General features: G+C 38.8%; 1 protein-coding gene across 5 annotated transcripts in view; it reads right to left on the bottom strand.

The window, feature by feature from the left end:
* Positions 1-20,435: 20,435 nt before the first annotated feature.
* PRKG2 (protein kinase cGMP-dependent 2) overlaps positions 20,436-24,044 on the bottom strand; it is a 100,617-nt gene continuing 97,008 nt past the window's right edge. For all 5 annotated transcript variants that reach the window (XM_070505535.1, XM_044766716.2, XM_070505533.1 and 2 more), the window contains one exon: positions 20,436-23,557. In XM_070505535.1, the coding sequence (XP_070361636.1) occupies positions 23,462-23,557 (96 nt within the window). In that variant the 3' untranslated portion in view covers positions 20,436-23,461. The remainder of the gene's footprint in view (positions 23,558-24,044) is intronic.

The following is a 24,044-nucleotide window of genomic DNA, read 5'->3' as shown; positions in this document are numbered from 1 at the left end:
CCAGGCCGGTTGAGACCACCAACTCATCAACTTGGTCTGTGCAGATGTCCGATAGGCGACCTTTTGACGTCAAGAGGCTAAAAACTCCACCCTCAGATCATGCTAATGCCCCCATTTTGTGAACATGGGTCCTGTGAAGAGACATGAAGTCTGACTACGCTTGTGCAGATCATCAGTTACCTCACCCCTCCTCACCTCCAATCACCTCTCTCCACATTTCAGACCACCTTGCCCCCATCCCGTAAATATCCCTGAGTCCCTATTTTCGGGGAAGCGAATTTGAGGCTCATGCTCTCGCTTCTTCACATGGCTGCCTTGTGAGTAAAGCCTCTCTCTGCTGCAATCTCGTCATCTTGGTGTTTGGCTTTTTAGGCGGTGGGCAAAAAAGAACCTGGTGCAGTACCACAAGGATTTTCTTTTATGTTTATTGAATTTATGGAAAAATGACAGAGCCAAGTTCTAGACATTTATAACTGATGAAAAATAATTAACTTGATTATAAAACCTCTTAGTCAAAAAGAGAAAATAAAAATGTCTGTTTCAACCACTGGGAATTTAAAGAGTACTATGACCACTGCTAAAGACCAGAGGTCCTGAGTAGTAATTATTCATTAACTGACATAAATAGCAGTGGCCGAAAGTGGAGGGATCCTAAATAAGAGATTTTTCAGTAGTTTGAATGACAGACAATTGAGTCTTAGTTTTGGCCCAGCTTTTAAAGGTCTAGCATCTGATAACAGTAAATCATTCAGAAAACTTCCCTCAGTGAACAAAAGACTGAGGAGAGCTTGACTCTAAGACTGCATGAATATAGTAGCTACTAGCTTTATGTGACTATTTCACTTTAATTAAAATTGAATAAAATTAAAGATTCAGTTCCTTAGTCCAACAAACCACGTTTCAAGTGCTAATATCCACATGTGGCTAGTGGCCACCTTATTGGACAGCACTGATAAAGAACATTTCCATCATCATAGAAGTTTCTCTTGGATAATGTTGACCTAAGGGACAAACAGGAAGTAGTTTCACTTTGACTCTTCAGAAAAATGTTATCTGTTTCATGTCCCACATCTAAACAAGGTGCACTATCAAATAGGGAGATCTTTGGTGAATACGTGGGCTCTGAAAAGCAATAAAAGATGCAGCGCCCTCAAGGCTGACTAAAATTGAAAAACTGCTACAAAATGTAATGTATAACCCATACTACTTTAAGATTATATGTTAATCACGCTCTGACCTAAAAGCTGCCTCAGGTCATTTCTCCTGGCACTGGATCTAGTTTTTACTCACCTGCTATTTATAATACAGATGTTAGTTACCAAACCCAGCTGTGCTACTCTTTCTGGCAGTAGATTACACGCCGCAGAAAGCTCCCAATGCCTTTCCTCTGACGCTAAACAACTTTGTGTGCTAACGTTCAATCTGTCCACAGTTGTCCCTAATTCATTCAGTCCAGTTTTGCAAGAAACTCGTCTTTTGCCCTTTTTGAACATTTGGAAAATGTGTAGATGATAGATAGGTTGATAGGTAGATGATAAATACATAGATAGATAGATAGACAAAGTTAAATACTGTTAAACCATTTACCCTGTTTTTCATCAACAGTTATTTCAATTATTTTTGACAATAACTCTGTTCATTAATTTTTCTACAAGCAAATGATTTGACAAATGAAAGGCATTAGTTACAACCATGTAAAATCTTATAGAAAAAAAAATCCCAGTATTATTAAAATTCGATGACTATATATTTATATCTTATAAAAAGGTGAAATGTGTCACATTTTCTCAAAAGCCCTCCCTCCTTTGAGATAGATTGCTATCAAAATAAGTAACAAACATTTAAAAATAATTATGTCAGAAAGGTAACTATTTTCAAGGCTAAAATAGAAAGTTGCAGGTATAAACTGGAAAAAGCAAGCAGTTTCAGACACTCCAGTTGCTTCTCTGTGTGACTCTGGGTCTTTGCCCAGAGAAGCCGCAGTTTTAGAGGGGAAATCTTCAGTCTCTATGACCCAGGGAACAGACTTGCTTTCTATTTTCTGAAGGCTTACGTCCCCATAAAACCCTTAAATTTTTTTTTTTTTTTAACTTTCCAGGGTGCAAAAGTCGGTGTCAACTGACTGGAAGTGTTAGTGTTTGTGGGCTAAGAATGGGATCATCTGTGTGAAATAGGTCTTAGTTATGTTTTCAAAGTGTGCAGGTAACTCTAGGAGTTTTTTCTCAGTTATCCCATCTACAGAGACGAATGCGTCAATGAAAATGGGTACTGAATTCTTCATTCTTGCTTACAAGACAGTTTGGAGAAAAACAATAACTGAAGTAAGATTTTTGAAATGGAAACTGTGAGCAATCAAGTAATCAAGATGATAATATAACAACATGTGGGTATAGATAGTGTTATGGTTGAGAAGTGTTCATAAATTCTGATTGAGAAATCAGTAAATAAGCAGACTTATTTGGTTAGAAAACTCAGTAGACTTAAATGAAAGCCTTCTAAAGATGGGAGAGTAAAGAGTTCTAAGCGTTTGCTTTGAAATTCTTCCGTGGCTCAGAATAAGTTATGATTCTCTTTAGCAGAGTCTCTTTCCCATTGAATGTGGGGAAGGCTCTCCCCATCCCACTACTTTTTCTCATATGTGGTGGGTAGACAGAGATGCCTGTGTGTTCACATGCACACACACACACACACACAGAGTTACAGAAAGTATTTCTCCAAAGATTCTCCCCCACCCAACAAATCTACATTAAACTCCCTCCAGTCTCTCTGATGCACCTGCATTCTGATTTTCTGGCTAGGAAAGAGAGAGTGGAAACTTTTGGAAGCTATCAAACTCCTCTTAAATCAGCCAGGTAAATGAGTTACACATGGCTTTTAGTGTTCATGGGAACTCCCAAATAATATGGTGAGGAATAAATGCAATCCACAGTAAGTCATGGGAACCTAACAACAGCCCATAGTTTATTTTAGCGTTGTGAATCTTGTGGTTGTAGAAATACTTTGTGCACCATAAAATACTATACAACTTTTAGTTATTATTGGTTTTTATGCATTGTATCTATCAATTCTTTCTCAATTCCCAATAATCAAAATCTAATAAATCTTCCCGGTTTTCTAATTGTAAAGAAGAATGTTAACTATACTCTTTTATTTACTCTGTAGATAATAGACACAAAAATCATAAAATTCTAAGATCTTAAACTAACCTTCAATATGAATAATAATATTGGTAACAATATCTTTCATTTATTAAGCAATAGACAATACTAATTTCTTTTCACAACATCTAACTTAATCTTTACAACAGTGGAACCCAAGACTTGGGGAAACTAAGTAAATGTTCAAGATATAACAGTTAATAAAAAGTAGACAGATTCCATTTGAACTCTGATTCGAAACTGAATCCAAAGCTAATGGTACAGTTATTATGACTGACAGACTTACTCTATTAATAGTGTTTACAACTTATTGTGGTGGCTGGCATACATGATGCCACACTGTGAGATATTATTATTCCCGTTCTAAAGATATTGAAAAGAGGCCCAAAGATAATAAGTAAATTTTCTAAATTTATATGACATGGAAAATTACAAAACTCTTCCCATTTTCTATTTTTTGATTCCTTATTTCATAATTATTTCATCATTATAACTTTTATTTATTCACTCCACAATATTTATTGAGCTCTATGCTGGACACTCTAAGAGTTGGGCATTCAAATGTAAACAAAATAATCTTGGTGCTTGCTCTCAGAATGCTCACGATCTAGTGCACCCAGCAGGTGGATCAGCCGGCAAAGCAGAGTGACACAACAAAATGCCAAGAGGGGCAGCTGGTGTCCTACCTGCTCAGAAATTCTTAGAACACGGATCGTATGGGGAGCAGCAATCAGTAACCTCTATTCTTGACCCAACAGGCGGTAGAGATGATTGTTGCTGCCCCAGGCTGACCATGAGAGCACAATTATCCAATTGCTAGAAAGCTGGGCTTACTGCCAGGAACCACCCGGAAAGTGCAGAAGCCATTTCCTGGCATCTGAGACTGATAGTTTCAGGGCATCTGGTCATAAATTCAATAAACATTTATTGAGCCTGTACAATATGGTAGGCACCAGGGAGGTAAAGTCATGTAACACACCGTGCAGACACTGATTTGCAAGCAAATAATAGTAATGCAACAAAAGTGCACTAGAGATGTGTGCTCAGAGCATCTTCAGATTCTCCCAACCCATGTCCCATAAGGAAGTCATCCAGATTCAGTGCTGATAATAGAGCACCAACCATTGTGAACGTTGTACAGTTTGAGAGGATGAAATTAAGAACCCTATAATCAGAATGACCATCAGTTCCCAAATTACATCTTTCATCAGCATAACTAAAGCATGCCCTTTCACTTTGATATCATAGAGTTATTGAAATTATATAGTCACCCAATTTATGTCTACTGGAGGTTAATACCAGCCTCACTTTAATATACAGGAAATGGCTTAATTTTCATTTCTGGAACACTGACTATGTGCCAGGCATGGTTCTAGGTGTTATTGGCATCTCACCTTTCACAAGAATTAGATGCAGTGGTATTATCCCTGCTCTAAGATGAGGGAATTGAAATTCTTGAGAGTTTAGTTACTTGCCCAAGCATCACATAAATATTAAATAATAATGCTGGGATTCAAACACAAGTGTGTCCAGCTCCTTGTAGAAGCAGGTGGAGTTAAGTTTGACAACATTATTAAGGACTAAAGAAGACAACTTCCTCCTAGAAGCTGCAGATAACATGCTACTTGTCCAGGTGGACAACAACCAGGGCCTGGACCATTCGTGCAGAGGCAGGAGTCTATGGACATCACTGAGCCCACAAAAGGCCTGTATCCTCAGCCATCCCCACCCCGACTTGTCTAGGCTCAGCTCTCACTGACCATTTTTTCAGCTTGGACACCTCGATTCTGATCACAGCCCATGCACCAGGCCCATGGGGGCCTGACTGCCTGCAGAGGGGCATGCGCCCTGACAAGGCAAGCTGTCTTTGCTGGCCTGCCTCCTTCGGAGCCCGTCTTTGAGTCTTTTTTGCAAGTTTCCTTTTACCTCCTTCCTTATGGAGCCTGAATACAGTGCCTAAGGGTTATGAGAAGAGAGAATTTTTCACCAGTGAAATGGAACTTTTATGGTCTGTGAAAGATACATCTCTTTTGTTGGTCCCTTTATTTACCTCTGCAGTGCTATAAACGGAAGCAGGAAATGATACTTTGAGATTAGAAAACATTGTGGAAGACATAGTCAGAGATTTTCATGGAAATTTGCCCCAGTTGCTCAGGCTTTATTCCTATCTTCAATAATAGTTGCTTAGTTGGTTTATCTGATAAAAGTAATTTATCATAATTGTGGGAAATACAGACAACAGCCAAAGATATAAAAAGAAAGTGAAAATTGTCTGTAATTTCACCATCAAGAGACAACTACTAGTAATGTTTTAATTTATATTCCAGATACTTTCCCTTGCTAATTGATGTGTACACGCAATTTACTATTTTCATAAAATTGTAGCATACTGTACATATTCCTTTGTAAGCTATTTTCTGCTTAACATTGTATGAGTATTACTATGTTATAAATGGAGATCTATAAAAATTTTCATTGTAGTGTAATAGCCTGTTATGTGGCTACAGCCTGATCATGTAACTATTCCCAAATAGCAAGATATTCAGGGTTGATTATTTGTTGTTTGTTTTCTGTTATTTCTTTTGCTAAAATACAAAATGATGCAACAAAGATCATTACAAAGACATTTCTGTGTAGTTTTCCACCAACTTGTTTCTTTTAGACATATTCCTAAAAATGGAGTCTTTTCCATTTTGATTCATATTGCCAGGCTTTATCCAGATAGATTAGCAATATACACTCCCACCATCACGATATAAAAGCCCATTTTCTCCATGGCCTATTCAATACTAGTGACTAACCCTTTTAAACGTTGCTGCTCCAACAAGAAATTTTTAATTTATTGTTAGTAAACAGTTAATTTTAGCTAATTGAATAAATAGTAATTAAACGTAATTTAATTACTTAAATGTTGACTTAATTTATCTAATTGTTGATAAGCTTAAATATATTTTTAACAGATTTTTTAATATTTGTAATTATTTTTTTTAAGTGACCTGTTCATATCCTTTGCTCGTTTTGTCACTAAGGAGTTTGTGTTTTTATTATTCATTTGGAAAAATTCGTCATACATTAATGATAAGAAATTTTTATCTGTTGTTCATGTTCCAAATATTTTCCCCAGGTGGTTATCTATCTTTTATTGATTGTGAATTTTTTAAATTGACTATGCAGGTACGTGTGTATATATTTATATGTGTACACACACGGAGACTAGACATGGACATGGATGCAGTCATAGACGGTCACAGACACAGATGCAGATACAGATCAATACTCTATGTCATATCTTCGCTCCTACCACCTAGGAGTAATTATCTAACCTGAGACTTCTACGTGGAACTCTCTCTTGGCCTTCTGGTATGGAATTTAGTGCCTTCTACAATGTATTCTAAACATTTACATTAAACTTTAACTCTTCTCTTGAACTTTGAGCTCCTTGACCCGCACAAACCCAGCAGAGGGGCTGGCAGGTATTAAATCAACCAACAAGCAGAGGAAAGCTTTACACTCCCCCTCATCTTAGACTCAAGGAAGCTGTCCCACAGAGTTTAGCTCCGCGGACCTGCCCAGAGTCACAGAGCAGAGACGACCTCCTGACACTCCACCCGGTCCTCTTTCCACCATCATAATGGTAAAATGCATCACACAAAACCGGTGGATTGAGCAAAAGCAGCGCACGCCTACAGGGCCTCAGGCACAGAGGCTCTGACCTGCAAATGGAGGTACCAGAGCGCCTGACGCGGAGGGCCTGGGGGCGCTGGGTTCTGTTGCTGCTGTTTTATTTAGTCACCTCAGACCCTCTGACAACAGCAGCTGTCAGATCTCAACAACAGTCTGTTTGCTTTGGTTTAAAGTCTCCTCATGTAAGCAGCTAGAGCCCAGTTCGTTCTTCTGACCGCTAGATGGAGTCCAGTTATTAGCCTGAAGAGAGGAGCCTGCACACGCAAGCACCTGCCAACTTCCACTTGCACGCGGTGACCCTCAGGTCAACCAGAAGGTGACCCCGCCTTTGGGCAGAAACTGTTCTTAGGCGGCCCTTGCTGTCAAGGGGGACAATTCCAGATAAGGCTGAAGATCAAAGGGTTTGTCTGTCTCTTTCTTGTGAGCTAATTCTCCATTTGTGAGGCTCCAGTGGAATTTTGAAGTTGCATTTAGATGTTCATAGCCTCCCTCTCTCTCCTCCCATCTCCCTTATCTTTATTCCGTTTCAAGCGAAAGAGTAGTCTGTGCATCCTTGTCCTCAATGAGATATTTCTGCCCCCAAAGTATTCTGAGCTATTAGATTCTCCTGGGGAGGGAAGGCTGCTGCTCTGAAATAGGAAACAGTCAAGAAATAGTTTCACCTCTTCATCTAAAGGATTAAATGTCAAATGGATCTGGAATGAAACTCCTCTTGATCTTGGATCCAATCAAAACTTTTTCAGGAAATAATATTAAAGAGTACCTTTTGTCACATTATTTATTGTTCAGTCAGTTTTTCACAGAGGACATGGCAAATTTTGTAATTTTCCTTTTCTATGCTTTGGAATACTTCTTAAATTTGCAGTTTTAAGCAGTCACCCACATTTCCCTGACCCATCAAATATAAACACAAATGAGACATGGCTGGAAAGTTAGACAGAACAAGGAATGGCAATTACAGCTCTGGGCATTCCCACTTTTTAAAATTTAAGATCATTTGCTTCACTTGTCCAAAAATGGATCACCCCAGCTTCCCCAGGAGGCACACCATCAGTCAAGTTAACTCAGGCCTCATTTAGAAGTAGAGAAAATACCACCTTATAGATTTACACTAATATGTCTAAATATTTTCCCCTCTAAACAGCTCAAGTTTGTCATGAATGTGCCAGAGTTCCCCAGCATCAACCTTCACATTATTTAGCTTCAGAATGATTGAGGCTTTTAAAAGACAGGCTTGGGAAAATACCCAATCATTTAACCAGAGAGTAAGTGCGTGCCATAAGTGTGACTTGCACGACAGAGGAAGCTTTCAGGTTAAAACCCCTGGTATATTTTCAGTACGTTAAAAAATATATAACATTGCCTATCCCTGTAGGTTTTCTTTTAATCCATGCAGTTCAGACAGAAAAATAATCTAACACCTTTATTTTCCCTCTCTCTAATTCCCTGATAAACACTAAAATTCTCAGGCAAAAATGCATGAGGACAGATTGGGTCTTGCAGCTCGATGTGAAGGTCAGAATGTTGGGATAAAGTGGATGGTCCCATATAAAAACTTAAAGATGACATCCCCTGAATTTGCTGTAAATCTTGGCATTACTAGATAAATTATCTACATCTCATTGCATTCATAAAAGTAGAATTTTGCATATCTGTGCACAACTTGGTCTAACGTGCTCTTCTATTTAATATGCTGATTTGAACATTTTAGGGTCTTTGTTAGGTTATAGCTCTAATTTTAAAAAAAGCAGTCAAATTCTAAAAAGAAAATATTTGAGAAATCAACAGACTCAAGCTATACTCTAAATTCTGTGGTTCTCGTGTAAGGAAACAAAATCTATTCATTTGGAAGTATTTAAAAGTAACAGACAACCAAAACTAATTCAAATTTGTGATATGGATAGCACAGTGATAAAAGAGCATACTGGAGAACTATCTTGGGTTAGGGAATCAGAAGATGGAGGTGCTGATGAAGTTTTGCTAACATGGGCGAAGCTACTTAACTGTCTGTGTTCAGTTACCTCATCTGTAATTCATGCATTCATTCATTCATTCATGCAATAAATTTTTGCTGAGTGCCTACATATGCCAAGCACTGTTCTAGACACTGGAGATGGAGCATCAAGGTCACATTCTACTGGAGGAAGACAGAAAATAAGCAAAGAATGTAGGTAAATACATAAAATGTATATTGTATTAGAGAGCAGTAAACTCTATGGAATAAAGTAACAAGGGGAAGAGGGATAAAGAGTATCAAGACACTTGCAATTCTAAGTAGGGTCATCAAGAAAAACCACACTGAGAAGGTGAGATTTGAGTCAAAATCTACAGAAGGTAAATGTGTTGGGGAAAGGCATTTCTGGCCAAGGGAGGAGCCAGTGCAAAGATCCTGAGGTGGAGTGTAATCGCCATGTTTGAGGAAGAGCAAGGAGGCCAATGTGATTGTAGTGGAGTGAGTGAGAGAAAGAGGGGGGACAGGAGGTCAGGAAGGTAACAGACAGAGGTGTAGTGGGTTAGGCGACAGGGACAAATGATTTTGGCTTTTCCTCTGAATGAGGTGGAACGTCATCACAGGATTTTGTAGAGAGAAATGATATTGTCTAGCTTATATTTCACAGTATCACTCGGGCTGCTGTATTGAGAATATACAATGCGGTTAGAGTGTTTCAAAGTAGGAACTTTGAGAGCAGCAAGGTCACTCTTTCAATAATCTAGATAAAAGATAATGGTGGCTTGATCCAGTGGAGAGCAGTACAGGTCCTAGCTACACCTCAAATCAACTTTAATAATTCACATGAGAATGATTTGGAAGTTGCAAATTTCTTCACAAATATAAGATAGTAATAATGTTCTTATTTTTTAAAGTTTTTGACTATTCTTTTGAATATATTATTCCAGATCAACTTTAGAAACAATTTGTCAAGTTCATTTGAAAAAATACCTAGTTTCTCTTACAAAGAGATTTTTCCAAATTGGATCTTAAATTTTATCTTTTTTAAATGACCTATTAATATGATTATATATTCTTCCCTTAATCTATTTGTCTTATAAATAACATTAATATATTTCCAAATAGTTAAGAGTTAAACTCTACTTGGTTACAGTGAATGAATTTTTTTGTATATTTTGTAATATGGTTTTGGATTTGATATGTGATATCTAATTTAGGACTTTGCATCCATTTTTATAAAACGATTGCTGCACTTTTTTTCCATTCTATACTATAGTTGGATATCCTGGTTATACTAGCTATAAAGAATAAACTGGGAAGAGTTTGAGTATCATAGGAATTGTCTATTCAACACTATTAAATTTTCTGAGCTGACTGCCGTGTGGGGGTAGATGGTTACCATTTCCTTTTGGGCAATTCAGCTATTCGACATGCGTTGACTTTCAGTAATTTACATGCTCTTGGAAATTATCCTTTTCAGCTATATTTGTTATTTGTTTTCTCATTTAAATTAATCCAGATCTGTAATTATTCTTTTTCTTAGTCTTAGTATCATTGTTTTATGTTTTCTCTTTTTCCTCCAGGGTCTATCTTGCATATTTTTTGTATTATAATGATGTTTTCAAAAGATCCCCTTTTTTCTGTAGTAAGGATGTAAAGTCTTTTTTCTTTCATTAAGTAATGCTTTGATCAATAAAATAATTTCTTCTAATTTCCTTGGAGTTTTCTTTTTCTAGTGTGGGGACCTGAAATTGGCCACCCCAAGATATGTCTCTTTGTCATCAGGATTATTTGAGGCTCATTGCTTTTGATAAACTGGGACAGGCAAGGAGGCTCTGAGGAATGGAACTTGCTCTTTGTTAGGACACGTTTACATTTGTAAGGTAAATCTCTATCTGTAAAAGGTGCCTCCCTCTCTGTACCAGGAAGAAGAAAGGTGATGACCTTCTCTCTGAAAACTCTTAATCAATACCAAAGGCAAGGACTTAAATCTGCATTTTATTGTCCTAGTCTGGTAACCTCCTGTAACTGACTTCCCTCCCCCTCCCAACGTTGGCATTTTTTAAGGATTGAGCATCTTTCCTTAGGGAAGGAACTGATTGCTGCGCTCACCTGTGACCGCCCAGCTCCAGACAATAGACTTGCCTCCTGCTATGCCCACCGAGATAGCAGACCACTGCCTGCTGTGTCCATCAAGCACTGTGCCGACAGGGCAGCCTCGTGACTATTGTAAAAGGGACATTTCAATCACATGTGAAACACCCTGTTTGGGGGTATATAACCACTGTCTGCACCCCACTTCTTCGGTGCCCTTTCTTCCTTCGGGAAGAAAGGCCCCGGGCCATGGTTCCTCATAAAGCTTTGTTTAATTTTCTCTTGCTATTCTGTCTCATGTGAATTTAATTCGTTCTCCGGCCAGACGAACCCCCATTTGGGAAGAGGAAATGTCTTCCTCCCCTACACTAGCCTCTTGAGGTGAATATGGAGTTCACTTATTTTCAATTCTCATAGTGTTTTAATAAGTTCATGTAAAAATCTCAACCTTCTTCTGAGTACTATTTAACTATATCCCACAGGTTTTTGAAATGTATTGCTCATGTTCTTATTAATTTATACCATGAAATTTTATATTTTTAAGTCATCTTTAAAACAGAATCATTTTGAAAAAAATTATCTAATTTCCTACTGAACAGTTGTTTGGGGCCTATCCTATTCCTGGTTCTAGTTTTATTACATTGTGTGCTTGGTTGTTTCTTCCAATCTACTTTGAACACAACACGTACCTCTTTGATGAATCTAAAGACCCTTTATCCAAAATTTAATTTAACATAAAACTTAAATTTTAATTTGGATGAAGTGCTTTTAAGCAAAATGAATATAGGCAAAGTGGTTTTCTGTCATTAAATTTGTGTTTTGGGTAAAAACACTCTAACAGAAATACCAATGCTAACTAACAGAAATCTAGGCTGGAGGCAAGGAGAACAATCTTAAAGAGTTCAAATAACCCTAGCAAGAGATGGTGTCAGCTTTAACAGAGATGGGAGATGCAGAAGGAGAAGTTAAGGTGTTTTTTTTCTTTAGGAAGATTAGCCCTGAGCTAACATCTGCTGCCAATCCTCCTCTTTTTGCTGAGGAAGACTGGCCCTGAGCTAACATCTGTGCCCATCTTCCTCTACTTTATATGTGGGACGCCTACCACAGCATGGCTTGACAAGCGATGCCATGTCCACACCTAGGATCCAAACCGGCGAACCCCGGGCTGCTGAAGCAGAACGTGTGCACTTAACCGCAGCGCCACCAGGCCGGCTGCAAAAGTTAAGTTTTGAACTGAGTTTGTGGTAACCTGAAAATGTAGGTGGATACATTCGGAGGACTACTGGTCTGCAGCTCAGCAGTAAGTTTCGGTCTGGAGGTGGGGACTTGGAGTTACTGTTACACAGGAGATATTAAAAATGAAGTAGCAGCTGGAGTCGTTTGTAAGGAGCGATGGGTCAAAGGAGTTGAGAAGAGTGGTGAAGATTTGATTTGATAGAGCACTTGTGAAGAATGAAGAGAGAGAGAACACCAGAGTCCTGAATAGAGGATTAAATTGAAAGTAGTGAATTTACAGTTGTATCTTTATATCAGCTGGTTGGCCTGTACAGGCCATGGAGGTTGAGTTTGACAGCCCTTTGGCTTCTCCATGGAGAAGTGGGAAGAGAAGCAAGATTTGGGGGATGAAAGATGAAGAATCGTGTTTTTAGATATGTTTGGCAACAAGTGAAAAACCTTATAATATGGTAGAAGTTGAAAATGTGAATTGCCAGAATTTGATTAAAGAGTAGCAGTAGCAGCAAGCTTTAACTGAGGTAGTAAAAAAATTAAGATGAAAAAATCTGGCAAGTGTAAGAGGAAGGTGGGAGTAGGGTAATATGACCTAATATTTAGCAAGCGTGTTAGAACTCACTCTTCTAAATGAGTGCTGCCCTCCATGCCTACAGCATGGAGGCTACACACTGACTGCAAAAAGTTTGGCTACACACTTACTCCAAAAATACTGGCATCCCTCTAGTTTACAAGTCCATTTCTTCTCTTGATAACAGCCCATTATTTTGAACCCAAATGGTACTGCTTATCATTCCTACTCATCCATTTTTTCAGACTTGGCTTGTATAGATTTCTGATTTGTTTCCATATGACCTTAGGTTGCCCTTTCTATCTAGAGATCAGTTGGAGTAAAGGATAAATTGTTTCATTACGTGATTCTGCAGGTAACTTCCCTGAGTAGCCAACAGTCTTTTGAATATATATTTACTACCATCATAAATAATCTTGTTCATTTATTTCATACTTGCACATCATGAATGCAAGTCATAGAAACAAAAATATCAGTAAGTCCTATGTGAAAAATAGGAGATAAATTTGATGGCCCAGACCTGCTGGGGATGACCAGAATTGAGCTTGAGTTTGAAAAAAGTACAGAACAGCTAACCAAGGGAGGCTATGAAAATGGCATTGGAGTTTGCGGATTGGGTCTATTCCATAGAAGGGAGGTGTAGACTCCTGCAAAAGAAAGACTTGATGTGACTAGTAACTGAAGATGACTGATGGAGCAGCCACATGAAAGAGCTGGTGTCCCCAACTCTGCTTTGTTCCAACGAAAACAAAAAAGGTAGTAGAAGTTGAACTTAGCACGCAGAGAGAGAGAAAGCTAAGTTTAGAACACTCCCCGTCTGGTCACACTCCACCATCTAACACCATTACAACCTTACTTACACATAATATACATATTTTGATGACATCCTGGTACAGTGTATGTTTGAGAATATTTTTGACCACAGCTGTTATGTCTGGTTTAAGTTAGTGCATGAAAGGCAAGGTCTTTCAGGTTAACTAGTTTTGCACCCAGAAAATATACCATACAATAAGGAGGATTTAAAACTCTTTTTTTTTCCCCAGTAAATGGTCATAGTAATGGTAATGATGTTACCCATTCTGATCATCAACTAAGAATCTAAGGCACACAGTAGGTCCTTTAAAAATGTTGGTTGAATAAATTTTGAAGTGCATTAATTTTTTTTCCCTCCATGATCAAGCTTCCTTATCTATTAAATAGTAGAAACAATAAGTTTGTAAAGCTGAGGGATAAATTCCAAGGGAGAGAACATTTATAAAGTACTGGGCACACTGTCTGTTACATAAGTGCTTAAAATGTCAATCCCTTTCCTTTTTTTATGTTGTATAGTTGTAATCAATATACAACCTGGCAGCCCTACTTGAAAAATAACTCAGATCACAGTCTGCAAATTGTTTTTAGAAGAAGAAAGGGTACTTTTAAAGAATTAAATATATATTTTTATATATACAAAGACATATACTTACATATACATATACAGATATACACACATACATATACCTGTATATATTTACTCACCTAGAACTTTGAAAACCCCAGGAATCATCCTGCTTGCTTCCTCTCTCTCACTCTTCACATCCAATCCTGTCACCTCTCTCCAAAACACAGCCCCAATCTACCCATCACTCCTTGTACATGACCCATTTGACATGCTAGTCTGAGCCAGCTCCCATTAGTTTCCCCCTGAATTAAAGAATTCAACTGCCTGCTAACTGGTCTGCCTGCTTCCTTTATTACCTGATCTATGTTCCATCATAGCACAGCCACCAGAGTGATCTTTTGAAAACATAAATCAGATCAAGTCACTCCCCTGCTCCAAAAGACAAAAAAAAAAATCAAATGGCTTTATATTTCATTTGGAATAGAAACAAATCTTTACCATGGCCTATGGGGTTCTCATAATCTGGCTCCACCTACCTCTCTGAGCTCTCACTATTCTGGAAATTTACAAGACTTCTTTCTGTTTCTCAAACATGCCAAATTCATTAATACCCCCACAGCTTTTGCCTTTGATTTCTCTGTCTCAAGGCTGTTTCCTTTTACCCTTAGGTCTCAGCTCAAATGTCACCTCCTTGGGAAAGCATTTCCTGACCGCTTAGTCAAAGCCCTTCTCACTTCTCAGCCCCACTCTATCACATCATCCTGTTTAATTGTATGAATAGAGTTTATCACTGCGGTGAAAGGTTCTTGCTTATTTATTTTTGCAAAGGGGAAATAATTCTCTTTTAAATGATTGATGTGATCTTATTTTTGCCTTCCTGAGAATAAATCTTGGTTCTTTTCTAGAATCATCCACCTGCTGATTAGGATTAGTTCCAGTAGGTTGCCCTGAGAAAGTCTTTGGTAACATTAAGCATTTGAAATTCAAAAGCTAAGCTTTGGTCTTGAGAAAGGATTATCTAAATTCCTCTATCTCCTTTAGCCTATAAAGGATCAGGCTTTGTGGAAGAGACCAGAGAATTTTATGTGTGTAATGGAAGTCCAGACAGAAGAGAGAGGAGAAAGCCTGCTCCAGGAGGGCACTTTGGAAAGAAAGAGAGAGGAGAGGAAGCCCCTCCTTCCCGTTTAGGATTCATCACAGGCTGCCCTACAGCAAAGGCAGCAGAGTAATCTTGGGGGCACAGCACAGCCTGCAGAAGCCTCAGGCAGTCCTCTTGCTTCTGCATTGTAAAAGCAGGACCTATAACTCTCAGTAGGTCTCAGCTGGGGAGCTTATCAGAGGAGATTACCTTGTAGGGAGCAGTGGCCTTTGTAGTGAGTTCTGCAAAGCAGGTCTCAGCTAGAGCTGGAAGGGACCACAGTCAAACCCCAAAGGTCTGCAGTGCCAGGAGTAGCCAAGGGGAACCCAAGTCATCAAGGGAGGCCTTGGGCCCTGTTTTGGCCCAGAGAGGACAGATGATGAGCTTCTCCAGCCATAAACTTCTGCCAAGAACATCAGTCAAACAAATAGCAATCAAGTACTAGACATCTGGCCTTGGAGCCTTAACTCATCCTCCATCTTGATCAGGGATGTAATTAGAAGAGACGTTAAATGAGAGCCTGAGCATTTTTGCCTGAGAGACTGAACATTTTATAGAACAATGGTTTTCATACTTTGTGGTTTATCAGAACTACTTGGGGAGCTAACAATGCCCACAGAGGCTCAGCTCCTTGAAGTGGAATGGGGGCTGGGCCTTAATATTTGTATTGTTCCTTATCAAAATTTGATACTCACCAAAACTTGAGAACCACTGCCCTAGAGAGACTGTTTAAATTATTTAATTAGATTAACTTTAAACTGGATGAGACTTAATTCCCCACCTCCCACTAAGAAGTAGGTGGAAGCTCAAAGGAGACAAGATAAACCACAGCTACATTTTTTTAATTTATATTTTCTCTATGCACATCCAAATTTTATGTTGTTTTGTAATGTTCTCCATTTGTTTAACTACTTACTGTCACCGTCTTGCAACTAGACCATAAGCTTCACGATCAAGATCTTGTCTACATTGCTCATTGCTGAACACCAGTGCCTGGCACAGAGTAGGCACACAAATTTTTGAGAGAATCAATCAAACAGTTAATTAACTAATTAATTAATTCACGCATATGCATTTAGCAGAGAGAATTGTTGTCAGGAGATACTCTGCCTGCGGGGGAGGAGAAGGCGGAGAGCCAAGGCATCGGAAGTCTGGCAGAAACAGAACTAAGTATTCTTCAGAAACAGCTAAAAACACCTAAAGAAGTAAATTACCCGCTGCTATCAAGTGGAAGGCTTAATTTGCATCATGTGGAAATGTGTCAGAATGGAGAGGCAAAGAACAAAGAGAGGCTGTAAGAGTTTGACTCAAAGGTTTCAGTGAATAGGCACCTAATGCTGGAGAGGCCTGAGAGGTCACGTCAGCCTGCTGTCTATAACCTGATGACGGTGAAATTTGTCGTTGATGTTCAACAGTCCTTTTTTTTGTGTCTGAGGAAGACTGGCCCTGAGCTAACATCTGTTGCCAACCTTCCTCTATTTCATGTGGGATGCTGCCACAGTGTGGCTTGACAAGCGGTGCTAGGTCGGAGCCCAGATCCAGGCCTGCAAAGCCCGGGCCACCAAAGCAGAGTGCACAAACTTAACCACTACACCACCAGGCCAGCCCCAAGAGTCCTTTTTTTAAATGATCATTCTGGTATCTAGTCTATCTCTCTGATTCAGATTTATCTTTTAAAGTAAGTTTGGTTCTTTATTACATAAGTTCAGTGTATAAAACATAGAAAATAGACAAGGAAGGAAAGTATCCATAATCACACACCACCTGGAGATCATTAGTGCTAGCCTAGTTGTCTAATAATTACTAGTACACATAGGACTGACTTCTGTCCCTCTGCTGTGTCCTCAGCACCTACAACAGTGCCTGGAACAGTGCTCCATGAATAATTGTTGAATGAATCAATTAAGACATGTATTAAATATTACTCTTCACATTCACTATCCATTAGAATAAGAGGATACCCCTTACTCCCTTTGATCCTCATGGACCCTCAAAAAGAAAAACATATATTTTAAAGTTTTTATCAGACTTTCTATACTTTACTTTTTTTTGGCCTTGACTCATGGATGGAATTTTTAAGTATTTCTAGGCATACTTTAATTTTTTGACTATCCTTCCTAAATACAAAACTGAACACAGATGCTAAAAGGGGCTGATCCAGCAGAATACAGAAGAGAGCAACTTTCCAGGTCCTGCCTTTTATGATCCACGGAGCCATCTAGCACCTTCCTGAATCGTAAATGGCAGGATTGGATAGTTGACTTGTTTTCAGCTTGTGTTGCAGTGTGACCCCTGGCACTCTCCCCACTCCCTCCAGAGTAAGCCCCATTCGCTCTGCGTGGTTTCCAGGACTGATGCACTGCTGGTGATCTTCCTTTAGCACAGCATATTTTCTTTTGTTTTTTTTCTCAGCACATGTCTGTTTTTTCCTCACTGAGGAAGTTTATACTTACAACACATTTCATATTACTTTTCATTATATCACTTCTAATTTAGTAACCAACAATTAAACAAAAATATCTTGGGTTTATATTTTCCAAAATTGAAAATGTTCCAGCTCTAGTTCGATTTAGAGCTCACCTGTAAATCACCTGAGACAAATTGTTATCGCTGGTTTCATCTGAGTCATGTGGCCCATGTCCTCTGTACACTTTGATAAATGTTGAGCAGAAAGAGAGGAAGAAAATTTCATTACTTAAAAATTCAAACTAAATAAATTACCTAATAACCATATATTACATATTTTACTAGGTTTGAAATTGAGTGACTTTGTACTCCGACAACTAGCTAAGCTAGAAATATGTTTCCCAGAATTCCCTTCTCTGTATGGTTCTGAGTTAGGCTTTGCTACAAGAGAAATTTGCATAAGATCTGAAATGCAGAAGAGAGTAGCAGCCATATTTACACTCTGAAGATCAGTGGAAGAGCAAGTACTACTGCGGTTCATGCACACTGTTGCCGATCTGCTAGCTCACCTTTCGGCAAAGGGTGGCACCCAGGTCTATGGTTCCTCCAGCTCCAGCAAGACTGCTCCTTCAGCATCTGCAAACCCCAAGCCAGGGATATGTGAAAGGTGCCAGGTTATCCTGCAGGCCACCCATCTGACCAAGGTTGGCAACCAAGAAAGGCAGACCCAGGTTCCACTTTGTCCTCCTAGGTCTGGTTTGTCATCACAAATTCCAGTTTTTTCCTCAAGAATTCCAGTTTGTCTACTTGTGTCCACTTTGTTCTTGCTTCTCCCACTTCATGTCCATCTTTCCTTCCCAACTTGGTGGTTTAGAGCAACAAACATTTCTTATCTCACAGTTTCTGTGGGTCAGGAACTGGGCAGTTGTTCACCTGACACCTCTGACTCCTGGACTCTCACTAGGCAGCAGTCGAGGTGCTGGCCGGGGCTATAGTCTCATCTGAAGGCTCTACGGGTGGAGGGTGTGCTTCCGAGCACACTCCTGTGGTTGTTGGCAGGATTCAGTTCATCACAAGTTGTGGGACTGAGAGTCTCATTTCCTCATTGGCTATTGGCCAGAGGCTCCCTCAGCTATTTGCCACATGGACCTATCCATAGAGAAGTCACACCATGGCAGCTGGCTTCCATCAGAGTAAGCAAATGAGAGAGCAAGAGGGTGAGCAGAACAGAAGCAGAGTCACTTTGTAACCTAATCTCAGAAGTGACATCCCATCACTTTTTATTATATTCTATTTGTTAGAAGGAAGTCACTATGTTCAGTCAACACCCAAGGAGAGGGGATTAGAAAATGGCATGAATACCATAAGTAGGGATCATTGGAAGCCATCTTCTAAGCTGTCTACCACAATCTTTCAGACAGACAAAAGGCCTTCTGAGCATCTTAAGCATGTGCTGTGTACACTGTTCTAAAACACAGAACTTCTAAGAGTTGCTTTTCACACCGCATCTCTACAGGAAAGATTTGTGAGTGTAGCTTTGTTAAATGGAGTGGATCATAAATTCACACACAGGAAACTCATGAAGTTTTTAAAGGAAATGTATCAGCTTGGCATAAAGAGACAGACAAATTGAAAAGAGGCATCTCTACCACCAAACATTTATGGGCAGGGAACAGGCTAAGAAGTCAGCTGCAAATACCAGCCATATCTTATAGAAAAGGAAGGAGGACTCAGAAGGCAGAACCAAGATTCTACAAGGTGGAGCCGAGAGCTACAGAGAACAACTCACAGGGAGTAGGACTTATCCCTAAGCAGAGAAATGGTAACATGTGTCGGACCAAATTTCAGAATTCTAGGGGCCAGTGATTGCTTTGTGCCTCCCATCTTCTCCTTCTCTGAATGCAGGGATCTATTGTGGTTATCCTTTGATCATCTCAGGATTTAGTGTTGTGAGTGTGGGGACAGATATTTGTTTACTTAGTTCACAGGCCTTCTGACCTAAAAGAATGTATCCAAGGAACTATACCTGAGGAGCCTCATCCATCCCAGAATGGATTTAGATGACACATTCCTAACCTTGAGTCTGAGCCTGATGCTGTAATGACATGATATTTTTAGGGAGGCTCTTCAGAGGGAATGAATTTATTTTGCATATGGCAGTAATATAAGTCATCTGTAGCCAGATCGTGGGTTGTGGCAGTCTTAAAACTTGCTTGCAAATTTTTTGAAACTTCACGAAGAAGTGGAGTCTCTGCTCCCTCCACTCAAATCTGGATGGGCTTGTAAAGTGTTTCCACCGATAGAGTATGGCAGAAGTGATGTTATGTGACTCTAAAGCTGGCTTATAAAGAATCGTGCAGCTTCTCCTTTGTTGGCTGGAATACTTGCTCTTGGAGTCCTAAGCTACCATGCAAGGAGTGTGATTAGTTTAAGGACACCATGATATGAGGAATCCAAGCCATGGAGGAAACATGGGTAGGCACCCTGGTCAGCAGTCCTAGTCTTTGAGCAGCTCCAGCCTGGGCTCCAGATATGTAGCTGAACAAGACCATCATGTGAGTCTAGCTCCCAGCTGTTGAATCATCCCAGTCTTTGAGTCCTTCCACTTGATGCCCCAGATACTGGGGCACAGGGACAAGCCATCCTTGCCATGTGCTGTCTGAATTTCTGACCCACAGAATCTAGAACAATAAAATGGTTGTCTTAAGTGACTAAGTTGTGGATAATTTGTTATTTGATCATAGTAACTGGGACTAAGCCAAGTAAAACCATCACAGCAAAATTGTGAATAAAATGCATATTTGAGGCCAATATTTAGCTTTGAGAGCAGTCAACAGTCAGTGTGTTTATAATTATTTTAGAATTTTATGCAAATGAGATAATGGTATAAATACTTCTAGTACAATGCCTGCCAATAAAGAACAAGGATTTGTTATTATGCCCAAAGAAATATAAGCATATATTTATTTCCAAATGTTTATAATCAATGACCTACAAGTAATAATATTCTGGCCCAACGTTTCAAAGCTTTACATGTGCAACTCAAGTTACCGATGAATAAAGATGTGGTTTGTTGTTCAAGGTCACACAAATCTGGGCAGAGCTAGAATTCAAACCCAGATCTTTTTTATTCCAAATCCCTTCCTTTTCACCACTACATTCTCCTCCCTCCATATATTTTAAATTTAGAGAAAAAATGATTAAGAAACTATAATTATGAAAAGTTGACCCCACAGAGAAGAGACTCAAGAATGAAAAACTAGCTTTGCACCTAGGAAAGAGAGCTTAAGAATTATTTAATGATTAGAAATATGATGGGTTTGTATATAGAGGGATAATTTCCTAAGGAAAAAAATATACACATATATATCTCCTTAATTCATAAAAAAATTAAAATTTAGAAATTTAAGTGAGCTCTTAATAAAGCACTTCATTTTGGTGAGGGTTAACTCTTCATCTTACGCACTAAAGTTTGATCAACCATCTTTACTTCATGGTTTAAAAGAAAAGGAAAAGATAGATACTGGATTTAATTGGTACAACTGTGCATACAGATACCAATGATACATAAGATTCAGAACTAGATGGTTATTAAGGCCCCTTTAATTCTAACTGAGACAGTTAACAGTAGCTCTCACCTATGCAGCATTGATTATTTCACAGATATCAGTAAAGGACTCTCTAGGTATCTTATTTAATCCCCAAAACAGGCATCTAAAGTAGTATTACTTTACTGTGCCTTTTTCTACAAATGAGAAAGCTGGTACTCAAAGAAGTAAAGTTATTTTTCCCAAGGTCACCCAAATACAAAATAGTAGAATTGGGATCATATTATAGTTCAGTCTCTCATTTCTTCATCTTTATAAAGTATTCTAAAGAAACACAGTAAAATCACATGTGGCAATTACATATTCATACGGCCAATCGTAGGCAAAATAAACCTGTAGTAACCTAAGTTGGTTTTTATTTGTAAATATGTCGGCCTTTTTTGAATTACAACTATTAATCTCCTTTGAGAATATCATTACTATTATAACTGTACAGTTCTAATATCCACCCAATACATAAATTTCCTACATTTATAAGGGGGTAATTTAAAAATATATACATGGAAAAACATACAGTGCTTACAAACCAAATGCAAATAAAAATCTTTTAAAAATCTTAGAAATTCATTAAGCAGGTTATGTCAATCCTATTAAAAATGGTTCTTCTATGTACAGTACATAATCTTTAAAAATACTACTCCAGGAAACAAAAATTCTTTGGTTCAGCAAAAGGATTCTAAATGTGGGAATTCAGTTTGTTAAGGACGCACCTTCTTGGGTTGGGCCTTACTTATCTGGTCTAACTCTTTGGGAAGCATATAGCTGACTTTCTCTGAACATTGAATATACGGGTGGGGTATGGATAGAGGCTGCTTTTCCCATAGAATATGAGCAAATGAAAATAGAACCAGAACCTTGAATAATGCAATAACTTAGATGTTATTTTTACTCTGCCAGATCAAGAAGTTACAGAGAAAGCCTGTTTCCCATCCGTTCTGGAAGGAGGATAAGGGAGTGACGGTGGTGGACACATAAAAACATTCACTAGTAAAGCTCGTAGGTACTGGTGTCCAATGTTATCGAAACTACTATTCTCTTCAGTATTTGGAAGACTGCAAGGAGGAGACAGGAGGAGGGCAGATGCCAGGTGACTTGTACTTCTAAAGTTCCATCACTTCTCCAGCGGCTTGCCTGCCTTAACCATCTAAAATCATAAACACATCCATGACTCAAATGTATTTTAAAAGAGTTATTAACACAGCAGTGATTAGAGTGTACCAACATTTGCCAATGGGATCTTCATTAAAAAGTAATTGTTCTTCCATACTCTTGGTCTTTTAATAGCAACAATCACAGAATTGGCCAAAATATCTGAGAGTCTGAAAGTCAGCAACCTCACCTATTAGAATTTCCTCTTCCGTATTTCATGGGAAGGAAAAGCCTTCACAATTTTGTTGCTGTGTGTTTTCTACTTTGATTGTGAAAACATTTAGTATATAAGATAAAACCTTCCCAAGGCCCATCGCTTACCACACAGTATAACCACCTCTAAGAAGCCTTTGGAAGAGTCTCTGAGGGATCACAGCTGGTCACAGGAGAATGAAAAAGAATTTTTGCTTGGTTTATTTTTTCTAAGTTCCCCAATAGAATATAATTACTTGGTTGGATTAATTAATTCGTTTATTTTAGGGAGTGGTCAATACTGACTAAATACTCAAACTTGCCTTTCGCCAGACTAGTATCAGAAGCATAGTAATGTGTTTCTAGGTTGAATGCAGGTAAAATCAAGAGCTCTACTGACTGCGAGATTTCTGCAAACCACCACTTTAAGACGCCATAATGACTTCACAGAGTTGTTGAGAGCAGGGAAATCTTCCCTTGCAAAATTCACCTTGCTCTTCCTTCTATTTGCACGACTTAGTTAGTTGCTCAAGGGCAAGACAGTTTGTAAGCCTTATTAGGACTCAAAGGAGATGAGTCTGCCTGGGGTGGAGCAATAGATTGCAGAGAAAACTATGCCCCTTCAACAAAGATGGTTCTGACTGTGGACAGCCTTCAACATTTGAGAAAAGCGAAGAATGGAATATATGAATAATTCACAGCACTAAATGAGATATTATAATTTAGAACCACCTCCATACCCACTATCGTCCACCTCAGCCCATGGGCAGTGATTTCTTTTCCCTAAAGGTCTTTCAAAAGATATTATAGTACTCCAAAGAGAGAAATTATCAGTGTTGGATTATCGGTGCTCATAGTCCTCTTCGGTAGTAGACAGGCAGTAATCATCTTTTTTTCTGTCAGAAGTCTTTATCCCAGCCTGACAGCTCATCTGGAGGCACTCCCTTCTCAGGAGGATACTTGTCAAAGTAGCTGTGATCTGTGGGTCCACTGAGCTAATAGAGAAAGGATTAAACCAAAGGTGAGGACAATGTTGACTGAGCATGCTATTACACATGGAGAATGCTCTCTACATCTTCACACAGATTTTATACTGCAACCGCTGGTAAGTTACACATAAGGGAAGGGTGACCAATTATTATTTTTCAGTCACACTCTCAACCTCATGAGATATCCCCTTTAGACCAAATGGATGGGGTCACTGAATTACATTCAATAGAAGCTATCTGGCCCAATAAGTTATTTCCAAAAGAAAAAGTGACCGAAATGACATCTATTTTTTTTCAAATTGAAAAACATTTTAAAAGCAAATACTCAAAAAAATCAAAATTTTCCAGAATCTTTCTTCCACTTTATAAAAGTTTCTCACCAACTTTGAATTTTCATATGGTTAATTGACCCATATAAAAGTTTCCAGAATGCCAAACAAAGGAACAATTCAAAATATTATTGACTCTGTTGAAAGAGTGAAATGACCTTGGA

This window comes from Equus asinus, chromosome 3, assembly GCF_041296235.1.
Source record: "Equus asinus isolate D_3611 breed Donkey chromosome 3, EquAss-T2T_v2, whole genome shotgun sequence".
NCBI lineage: Eukaryota > Metazoa > Chordata > Mammalia > Perissodactyla > Equidae > Equus > Equus asinus.
This window is presented reverse-complemented; position numbering and strand designations above follow the sequence as displayed.